At 35.7% G+C, this 12,234-nt stretch overlaps 1 protein-coding gene across 2 annotated transcripts in view; it reads left to right on the forward strand.

Annotated features, from left to right (window-relative positions):
* The first annotated feature begins 1,310 nt into the window (after positions 1 to 1,310).
* Positions 1,311 to 12,234, forward strand: part of LOC132126084 (arf-GAP with coiled-coil, ANK repeat and PH domain-containing protein 3-like) — a 76,884-nt gene continuing 65,960 nt past the window's right edge. For both annotated transcript variants that reach the window (XM_059537116.1, XM_059537117.1), the window contains exon 1: positions 1,311 to 1,458. In XM_059537116.1, coding sequence (XP_059393099.1) covers positions 1,412 to 1,458 — 47 coding nt within the window. In that variant the 5' untranslated portion in view covers positions 1,311 to 1,411. The remainder of the gene's footprint in view (positions 1,459 to 12,234) is intronic.

Below are 12,234 nucleotides of genomic sequence, written 5' to 3' on the forward strand. Positions count from 1 at the left end.
TTAAGGAATGTAGAAGAAAACTATTGTTGATTTATTGTCGTAATTGCATTTCTAGTAGAATAGCCTATTCAAATTTTTGGACAACAATTCTGAAAAGAATATTTAGTAGAAAAGGATTACGGTTTTTTTATTAATTAAATGTTCAAATTTAATTATATATATATATATATATATATATATATATATATATATACATACAGGGGTGCACATAAGTTTTTCAGCATGCATGGTTCAAGAGAACCTGGAGATTTAGTCTGGTCCTCACACTGCATATCGTGAGCCAATAAATATAACTATAAAAAATGAATTAATAATAGTTATAATATTATTGCACTTTATTTATTTATTTATTTTTTAAATAAAAAAAATAACAGTGTTGGATAATATTATTAGAAATAAAAGGCAGTCCTAGTATTAAATAAAAATACATTTATTTTATAGTAAACTTAAAAATTAAAACTTATATAGTACAGTTTGTGATCTAATTGTGTATTAACAGCTGTCAACCATGTCGGTACGCAAATGCGCTCTAAGAACATTTATATAACGCATGTTTTATTTTGGTCGCGCATGCGGACCTGCGGACTACTTATGTGCACCCCTATATATATATATATATATATATATATATATATATATATATATATATATAAGAATATAAATTTATTTAATAAATTTATTTATTTATTTAGAATATAAATGTATTTTGAATAATATTAATAATATTGAACAAAGTGTACTTTATATATACTTATTTCAATAAATAAAGGAACTGAGTTATTGCTAGTATGTACACACACGCACGCACACACACACACACCGTTTAATATTATAAATCTATCTAACCTATCAGTAGACCTAAAAATGTATTCTACAGTTCTACAGATTCCAAACATCTTGGTAAATATTTATATGAGCATTTAATAATAATTGTATGATGTATTAAAAACATTCAAATTAAATGTTGTATCTGTTAGCATCACTGAATGCACTGTGAACTAAAACGAAGTAACATTAACAGAGAATAATAAATGCTATAAAAATGTAGGCTGTTGCTTATTGTTTGTAAACGAATGCATTAAGGCGTACTTACTGAAATGTGTTAAACGAAATAAAAATAATTGAAATAAATACACACACCCACATCAAATATCCCAAATCTACACCGAGGTTTGGTGTATGTGATGAACTACAGTAAAAATATATATGGGATGCATTTTGGAGGACGCTCCCTTATATTGTTCTGCTGCGTGTTTGTTGACGGTCCCTTAGTTCGCGCAGCGCTGAAACTGACCCGCACAGATCTGTTTTACCGGGGACAGGGATACACTCGCCTTTCACATTTCGGCGTATTACAGCCACCGGCAATGCTATGCAACATTTTTAACTGAAAGACGGAATAACAGCAAAAATGACGGTGGATTTTGAGGAATGTATTAAAGATTCTCCCCGCTTCAGGTGAGAACACAGCTGGCGCCGGTTTGCATGTGAACGCTCAGATTCGCTTTAAAACGCCGCTGATGGGGTTGCTTGTTTGGGGATCTGGTTTAATTTTAAAACACGACGTGTCTCAAATCAGGTCCGCCTTTTTAATGTTTTTCTGTTTAATGTTGGCTATAACAATAGTGTCTTAAAACATGTAGACACTGCACAGGCTGGCTGCATAGGCATCATTTTTGGGACATCGCTCGGCGTCTTTCTAGGTTATGAGAGCATCGCCGTGTTCTTCAGGGACCAGTTGAATGAATGAGGGCTATTTAAGGACACGCTTAGCCGCAGTGTCTCAGTATGGCTGTTTTATTGTATAATTGTTGGTGGATCCTGTGCGGAGTCATTTACATGAGATTAATCGATCGCAAAAGCATCACATGAAAGAGAATGCAGTGATGATGTTCTGATGAATTCATGAAGGGGGGCGTTGCTGTGCTATACACGCCAAGTATCAGGATTATTAATGCAGAGACACTGCATTTACATGATTCATGAAGGCTATGGTCATCTGTTTCTGTGAATAACGTGAATTATCACTGTAGTTGTAATTGGAAATGTGATGAACTAAAGTAAAATAATGGGCTGCGTTTTGAAGGACGCACCCTTCTGCCGCATATTTGCGTGTATGATGCATATGCACATTAATAAGCTACAGAAAAATTAATTGGAGTCATTGATACTAAATATTGTATCCTGTTATCTGAGATCAGAGTACAGTTATTTAGTAGTCATTGTTATTAATCATAATAGTCATCAGCAGACTCACTCTTTTTTTTCAGGGCATCTGGTTCGTTTGCAATAACTAAACAAGCTAATTATTGTTTGCAGATGTTTATTTTAGTTATTAAATTTCACAGAGGAAAGAACAGAATTAAACCATTGATTCTCACCATGTCCTCAGCAAACTTCCAAACTCCAAAGGGACCTCAAGATGCCTTAATAAAATAATAATAATTAAAATCCCAAACAACTATAAATCTAATTATTTCTCATTTTAATTCACGCTTTCAATAACCTTTTTTTATCATTATTTTTTGCTACGTGAACTGGGGGAAGAATGGTTTTCACTAACAGTTACAAAGGAATGGCAAGTAACACATTGCTTTAACATGACATTTTAAATCCTAATCTTATTCTTAATCTTACTATTTCTTTATTTTCTAGCCTTGGTGGTCTATTTATTAGCAGGAATTGTGGCAATATAAACTGGTTGGATTTTTTGTGCTGTGCAGCTTTGTGATGTGCAGCTTTCAGCACGGGCAGATTCTGGTGAGGTGAGTCACATCTATTGCTGGTCGTGTGAATCTGATCCGTCATCATACATGATTGTTCAGAAGGACACAGGAGATACTGAACTTGTTCTCCATCAGTTCAGTTCATCTGTTATCTTCCATGTCAGACATTGAGGAGTCGTGAACTTCATTCTACAGCAATAATATTCAGTACTCCATCATGCACTAGACATTTATCCAGCAAACTGTCAGTGTGTTGCCCTTCTCTGCCTCTTTGTGCCTCTGAGGCTTCAAGGACTTTTGAAAGGCAGGCAGCAGGGTGCTGGAGATGTGGAGTCTCTGCGAGGGGTTAATGTTCTGGGCAGACATTCAGCAAGTGGCCCAAGTTTAGGTATTGGAATAGGCCCTTGTGCAGTATACTGTACAGTCTGATGTAACATAACATAAACACCATAATGCTCCAGACCTGATGGGGGCAGCAGAGAGGCTAATGCTGTTGGTTTAAAAGCCAAATAAGAGTAAGCAAAACATTATCATGCCAAATGCCAATAATTTATGTACATTTAATTTGATTATTATATACAAAAGGAGTTATAAAAATGTAAAATAACATGCACTAAACTGAATTTCATAGCATGCAGTGTGATGAGGATATGTGACAATAATATAGCATTCTACTGTTTGAAAGATTTATGATTGGTTAATAAGTAATTTTTCACATACTGTTCAAATAAGTAGTAGGTAGTATACAATGTGTACTTAGTACGCTAGTATTCCATTCTGAACATGTCACACAAGACAGCATTTCTGCTTTTGGTGGCAATCCCACATAAGGTTTAGTTTTAGCTTTGCTAAAAACTACAGTAAAAATGACATCAAAGTTACTCATTTGTCTAAATAAAGTATTAGACATTAACAAAGGAATCTAAGGAATTTCTGTCTAGTTTACTCTAAAATCACGATTTACAGTTAGAAAGTGACTGGAGCATCTCTAGCCAAAAAAACTGAACAGAACAGAATTGGCGGGCACCATAGTGTGTATGTAGACGTGCTGACGGACAGCCGGCTGCTGTTGTATAACACAGTGAATCTGGGACGTGGAGAGTAGGAGGCAGGAACCAGAATGATCTGCCCATTCATTCAAGCAGGCTGTCAGCTTGAGGAAAGGTGGAGGTGCAGACATGGTTTCTGCATGCTATAACCTGCAGGCAGGATCAGGGCACGCCAGAACAGAGTATTTGGGGAAATCAGGTGTGGCTGCAGTACATACTGCACTGAGAGATGACTGCATAAAGTACAATCGGCTGATTAAAATACAGATATATCTAGGTGGGACAAAGTTGCATCTGAACAAGGGCCGGGCGATATATCTATATAGCCGTAGATCACTGACAAGCTACGCAATATTACGTTCATATTGCGTATTCATCAAAAGCAATAATGAACGCGATATTGTGTAGCTTGTCAGTGATCTATGGCTCTGTCTATTAAATGCCGCTCCATTTGAAAGCAGCTGATGGCGATTTAGCGGTAATCACGGAACCAGTATCGTTAGATATATCGCCCAGCCCTAATCTGAACTCCTGTATTTTAATGTGTGTCCTGAATGAAATGATAAACTTCCATCTAGACCGTTGATGAAGTATGTTGTGCAGGCATGCAGGTGTGTAATATTAATGCATTCCCGGTCTTACTACATTCCTTTTTTACCTCATTGTTGTTGTTTTTTTTTTTAATGTGTACAGCAACAACAACAACAATTTAAGCACGGTGAACAATTACTTTTCTTTTTATTATTGTTCAGGAAATTATTGTGGGTAAAATCCATTCATTTAAAAAAGAAAATACACAAAACCTTGCATTTTGTGTGATGGCAGAAGTTTTGTTACCAACAGGCAACAGGTTGGTTACCAATAGGAGTGTAAGAATATTTCAGTCAAACCGAAAAACCGCGATACACCACCCATGGTTTGTGAATGTTTCAGAAATTTACTGAAAATTTTCCACCTTTTTGCAACCCTAATCACAGGCTTTGCCATCCCGTGTCCCTGTGTCATTCTGCAACCACACATCCAGCCCACTAGATGGCGCTGTCAAATACAGGTACAAAGTGCAGAAGACGACGTTTGTTTATCACCATGCAGTGGCAGCAGTGTGAATAGACTAAAATTTATAAGCATTTACTGGATTTCTCTTCAAATTTAGCTGCTGTTTCATGTTGTTATATAAATGAATTAATAGATTATTACGTTTTTTGATCTGTAGATTAATTTATGATTTGAGATTCGTCCTGTGTGATCAGCCTTACCGTTTTCATTGGAAGCTTTAGTCAATCAGACTCTATTACATTAATTTTCAATAAATTTGACATTATGTGAATATAATAAACTGAAAACAATGCGCTTATTTCTATTCCGCAAACATTTTTTTTAGCAGCAATCGAGTAACAGTTAACTTAAAAGACTTCATGATGTGCATGCATGATGAAGCACATCAGAAAGATGATTTTGCTGATTTGTGATCTTGCAAATCACTGAAAACTTGTAGTTTTCTTACTTTTAACTGCAAAGTTTCATTGCACAGGATACACACTTAGAAATGTGCACTTTGCTTGACAATGTGCAGTATTTCAGTGTTTTAGCTTCCAAATGCAATACGAAGGCATCATTTATGCCATTTGGAACGTGGTTCATATTGGATACACAAATCTCTTTTACTTGTAGATGGTTGCTTTCAAATGCTTATGTGCGCTTTGTGCGTGTCCGTTGCAAAGAGCCCTTTCTCTGTGAAAGCGGTTAAAGGGATACAAGACTTTTATGCGAAGAAAACATTCAGACTTTATTCAACAGAAGACTAATTGTTTGTAGTACAGATAAGTTTTAGTACTAAAACTCAGTGTTTTCTTTTTTAAATCAGTGATAATTTGCATGTTTAAACATATTTTGCTTTTGCAAGGATGGGAGTATTCTAGAAGTTTCTGTAACATTCTGTAATATTCTAGTGCTTTCTGGAACATTCCAGAACATTGTAGGACAAATATCCAACTTATACTTTTGAAGTTTTGGACATCACACTTTTGCTAACTGTTTATGTTAACCTGTTGTGCATGTAGCATTTAATTTTTATGCATACATATTTTCGCATGTGTAAGTTGTCAACATTATATATTTGGATTTACTGAGCACTGTTAATGATACATAAAATGCAATGTGATTTTCATATTCAGCATGTCAAATTTCATTTAGGAAACAGTAAAAATAAAGCAAAACAAAACTTTTATAAACATTTGTTTCACGGTGTAACGCTGAGAAAAAAGAGAAAAATACATCAAAGCGCTCATCTGGAAACTTTCAAGTGCCAAAAGCACTTTCTAATTGTTGCTTGTAATGTGTTTCTTTGCTTTATATTTTTTGTTTGTTATTTAGGTGTTACAATTCTTAACATTTGTTTTGATTTACTATTAATTTGTAATTATTTAAAAAAATTAGCCTACTTATAACTAATTTAATTAGAAAATGCACAAATACATATGATATTTAAGGTCGGTGAACAAATTAGTTAATTAATTAATAAGACAAAAATGTATCTCAAGACTCGATTTGGAAACAGATTGTGATTCCCCGAATCAGATCGTGATGTGTCTCAATATTGCCGCTCCTACCGCTGGCCCTGTTGAAGAGTGACAACAACAACAACATGTGGCAAACAGTTTTCCACCACAGCCTTTTCAGAAATTCAAAAGTGAAGTCATTCACACACCTGTCACAATACCCTTCATTCAGTCTTGCTTTATGACCGCCAGCGGCCTCTTATTTGACAAAGCTGTAGAACTGGCATGTGACGACTCCTGTCACACCTGCCTTTCACAGAAATGTGCTCGTTTACACACAGTGGCCCACAAATGACAAGGTTTCGCTCTGATGTGTGTGGCAGGTTTACAGTCAAGAAGTCACAGAGGGTGAATTGAGTAAACCATTCTGACAAATTTAATTCACGCTATTGTTACACCCGGCATCTCACTCAGTTTGCTGCTCCTAAATCCACTTTAGTAGTGAATTTGTAGTGAATTCCCAACCATACATGTATTTCAATCATGGCAGCTCTTTCTTTTCTTTGTCATTTATGTGAAGTTGGGAACAAAAAAAGAGCCTTTCGATAACTGTAGGGCTTTTTTCTAAAATATTATTAGAAAATAAACATTTCTATAAAATTGCACATAAAAATATGCAACATAAGATACTAATATTCAAAGTAATTGCATATATAATATATCGGTGTATATATATATATATATATATACACACACACACACACATAGGTCAGTATGCTTGCTTAGCCCTTTGTTGTGAATAAAAGTAAAGTGTGTTCAGCTGAATTCAATTTATGTTTTGTCAAACGGATATAAAAAAAGGAAGCCCAAGTGTTAAGACCATTGATTCCACCGTGAAGGGACACCGGCAAGGGACATAAGTATCGCCTTTGATTCATCCTCTTTTCTACATCTTGCTCACTTCTGTTTCAGTTTTTATGGCTAAGTCTTGCTATGTGTTTCCATGTCCGTGCTATTAGTACCACTCGCAAACCACGCATCACACACTATGGGCAGCGCAAGCCTAACAACCCGTGCATTTTACCTATGTCTGCTAATACACTGCTTTTTTTTTCTATTGGTCTCTGGAATTGTCAGTCTACAGTAAACAAAGCAGATTTTATTACATCTACTAGTCATTCAAGACTAAACCTCATGGTCCTGCCAGAGATATGGATCAAACAAAAGGACACTGCTGCTACTGAAGGACTCTCCAAATAATTTCTCATTTTCCCACACTCACCGTGTGATTGGACGAGGTGGAGGTACTGGGCTACTACTCCACAGCACACCTCGGATCACTTCCTCCTCACTCTTAACCTCAACATGGTTCCTGACACAAAACATACCCCTCCACATGTCATCTTTCGACGTAACCTACGCTCACTCTCACCCTCCCGGCTATCTGCTATGGTTATCATCTCTTGATGCTAACAGTGCTACTGATACTTTCTGTTCCACTCTTACATCTTGTTTAAACACTGTCAGCCCTTTGTCTTCCAGGCCATCCTGTACAAATCCTTTTGCCCGTTGGATGTCTAATGTTCTCTGCGAACATCGTTTTAAGCTCAGGGCGCAAATCAAAAAAATCCTACTTACCTTAATGTGTATTAGTCACTCCTCTCTTCCTTCTCTGCTAATGTTTCCACAGCTAAAAGGACCTACTATCATAACAAAATTAAAAACATTTTCCTCCCTCCTTTACTCCTCTACCTTTTCCATCAACTCTAACAGCTGACAACTTTGCTACATTCTTTAATAATAAAATTAGAACCATCAGTGCAAAATTTTCCACACCACAATCTGTAAAGCAAATCTTACCAGCAAACATACACTCGCTCACATCCTTCTGTTCACTCTCTGAGGAAGAAGTCTCCAAACTCATCCTTTCTAATCATCCTACTACTTGTCCACTTGATCCTGTTCCATGTCATCTCCTTCAAGCCATTTCTCCTGTAGTTGAACCTTCACTCACTCACATCATCAACACTTCCCTCCACACTGGTGTTTTTCTCTCAGCATTTAGACAGGCTCGTATAATCCCACTACTTAAGAAACCCACCCTTAACTCATCTCTTTTAGAGAACGACAGACCAGTTTCCCTTCTTCCTTTCATTGCAAAAACAATTGAATGAGCTGTGTTCGACCAAGTCTCTGCCTTTCTTCATGACATTCAACCGAGACTGCCTTGCTCTCAGTTGTGAAAGCCCTAAGACTGGCAAGAGCGGATTCCTAATCTTCAATACTTATATTGCTGGATCTGTCCGCTGCTTTTGACAATGTGTGAATATTTACTGTTAGTGACTATATCCTGAAAGAGTGCTTATTTCTAATGTATTTTCTTAAACTTATGAAGAAAAATCTATGGTTTGATCCATTTTAGAGGCAGCCAAATATTAAAAAAAGTGTACACCGAATAAAGCTATATAAACTTGACATCCTCACTAACATGAATGCGCAAGAAACACATATGCGTGAGGTGTTTAATACGTTCTTTACCCGCTGTGTGTGGGTATGTGTGTGTGGGTATATATAAATATATTTCAAAATTCAAAGAATCTTACCTTTAAATATGTGTATATATATATATATATATATATATATATATACTGTACAGACCAAAAGTTTGGACACACCTCATTAAAAGAGTTTTCTTTATTTTCATGACTATGAAAATTGTAGATTCACACTGAAGGCATCAAAACTATGAATTAACACATGTGGAATTATATACGGAATTATAAACATAACAAAAAAGTGTGAAACAACTGAAAATATGTCATATTCTAGGTTCTTCAAAGTAGCCACCTTTTGCTTTGAATACTGCTTTGCACACTCTTGGCATTCTCTTGATGAGCTTCAAGAGGTAGTCACCTGAAATGGTCTTCCAACAGTCTTGAAGGAGTTCCCCGAGAGATGCTTAGCACTTGTTGGCCCTTTTGCCTTCTGTCTGCGGTACAGCTCATCCCTAAACCATCTCGATTGGGTTCAGGTCCGGTGACTGTGGAGGCCAGGTCATCTGGCGCAGCACCCCATCACTCTCCTTCTTGCTCAAATAGCCCTTGATGCCTTCAGTGTGACTCTACAATTTTCATAGTCATGAAAATAAAGAAAACTCTTTGAATTACAAGGTGTGTCCAAACTTTTGGTCTGTACTTTATATATTATTAAAGGTAAGATTCTTTGAATTTTCAGAGCAGCGTGCATTTGTCATCAGTCATAATTAATCATTATAATCAACATAATTAATCTGAAAGGGATAGTTCATCCAAAAATGTCATGCTCTGTTATTAATTACTCACCCTCATGTCCTTCCAAGACAAAAAAACAAAACAAATTCAGATATTTTTGATGAAATCCGAGAGCTTTCTGTTGCTCCATAGACAGCAACAGAATTACCACATTCAAGGCCCAGACATTGTTAAATGGACAGTGTTAAAATAGTCCATGCGACATTCATTCAACTGTAATTTTATAAAGCTACAAGAATATTTGTGTGTGTGTTTGTAATGGTATTGCTGTGTTTAAGTAATGCAAATTAAGATATTTCTTAAATAAATATTTTTCATTTGAATGTATCAGCTGACCAATCACATTCAGTTGTCCCAGTTAGTCTAAATCTTTTGTGTTTCTATGGAAAGGCCTTGACCTTCATTCCAGGCTGTAATATTAATGCTGCTTTCATAATCATACAACCTCATTATATCACAAATGTCAACAGGATGTAATCTGCTCTCTCCATCAGCACCTTTTGTGAATAATCATTATTATCTCCTCTACTTCCTTTTGTGTAAAACACTATGAGCTGATAACATTGGCAGTGACAGTCTTTTTGGCTTGTAGGTGGTTGCCCGTCTTTTTCTGCATGTGTTTCACAAATCACACACTGAAGAACAGTCCAAACCCATAGAAGATAAAAGAAACATTGCTTGCCATATCCAAGTGACCTTGGTGATTTTAAACACATCGATTTCATGATTTGATTTATTAAATGCCATAATGCTATTTCATTAGAAAGGTCAGGACCAAATAGATCGCTATTAACCTGATACATAAATCTGATTCTCTAATGTTTGAAAAAAGTACTCAGTTGGTTGAATTATGATTGCATTCTGGGCCCTAATATTTGATCAGACGCTATATACTTGACATAAACCGTAATCCCAATGGATTTATCCTATGAAACAGGTTTTTACAGTAGGTATTGTATGTTTGCATTAGGTTTGCACTGGCCTGGATTAAACCCTGAATCTCATCTTTCTCTGCGTACAAAAGAGCTTCAGAGAGGAAGTAATAAAAGTACAATCGATTACAAAAGAGAGCAAACAGACTAATTCTGTGGGGAATTCAGTTGTTCTTGTTCTTCTGATTTCATAATGTTTCCTGCTATTTATACTGGTCAGTGACGTATACAAGTGTCAGTGATAAAGGAAAATATTTTTAAAAATGAATTGAAGTTTAAACGTGTGATAATTTCTTAAATTTATATATTTTTTTGCAAGTTTATTTAACGATTGGTGATATATTTATTTATTGATGCAAACACAACATGACCCGGCTGTTTAACCATCAAGTAAAAAGTACCTGAATACATGTTTTTCATTTTTTTTTTTTTACAAAATTGTAAATTTGATATATATTCTATTTATTACTATTAATATAAAATTATTAATTTTATGGATATAATTGCATTTTGGGAAGTTGCACCACATGACATTACAATGTTAACTAAACTTGCCTTGCATAAAATGTCAAATAATCTGGTGAGACGAACTGGCCTTCATACACTGTGCTGTGTTTTTCTTCTTCATGCTGGTTGCCCCACATGACCTGAAATTGGCCAACGACTTTCAAAAAAAAAAAAAAAAAACACTGAAGTTTCATTAATTTTTTTTTCCTAATAAAATATTAAAAATATTAAAGTTGTTTTTTTTAAGACTTTTATTTAGTGATACTTTTTCCCCATTATGATATCAAGACTATTGACTATATACTGACTTATATTTAACAAATCGGATCAAATCTAATTTAATTCAGAAATGAAAAACATTCTTATCATAGAAGAGGATCACTGAATTGCATGATGCCATTGACCCATACTGACCATCATATTGTTGTTTAATAAATTCATTGCAGATTTATTTGACAAGCCAATATTCAGGTTTCCACAGTCAGTCAGAACCCAAGCGTTCACTGTACATCAGATCCAAGAGAAAGAAAGGCTTGTGATAAAGTTCAAACTCTGAACTGTTTTTCTGTTCCACTGTGGCTTCAAGCACACGCAGGGAATACCGGGAGTCCAGGACGTCCTCTTTCATGTCAAAACCATGCCAGTGCCATTGAATGACTTCAAAGCAGCTGTCACTCTGTTAGTTAGCAAAATAAATATTTGCCTTTATGTAATTTGGTCAGCCTTTGTAATAATAATATAATAATCTAGAATTACTTTGGCACACAACCTGTCCAACACATTTTCTTCATCTATTTTGTGTTATTGGTCATTGATCTCCACAATCAGGCCAATGTCCATTGACATAATACCCAGAATAAACATGTTGGGCAATTTTTACTTCATTCCAATGGATTACCCATTTCTTGGACTGTCTGCATGCTGAGTCTCGCACAACAAGTTTTGAAGATTAGTGAAACATGCAGACAGATTAATACATTTGTTCACTGCGCCACATTTGGATTGGTTTGTTTTTTTAGAGGTATCGCTGTCTGGTGATCTGTTGAGAGACGTTCAGAAAGACAGTTAGTCTCATGCCATTCCAGAACTGTATGAATTTGTTGTTTCTGTGGATTTGTGGAACACAGAGATATATTACAGTGTGTCTCAGTTCATACAACAGAAGAAATTACAGAAACCAGAACTGAGATTAGCTCGCTATTGTCTGTCCTACACAATACTGAAGGCATATT

Source organism: Carassius carassius, chromosome 44, assembly GCF_963082965.1.
Source record: "Carassius carassius chromosome 44, fCarCar2.1, whole genome shotgun sequence".
In the NCBI taxonomy this organism is placed as follows: domain Eukaryota; kingdom Metazoa; phylum Chordata; class Actinopteri; order Cypriniformes; family Cyprinidae; genus Carassius; species Carassius carassius.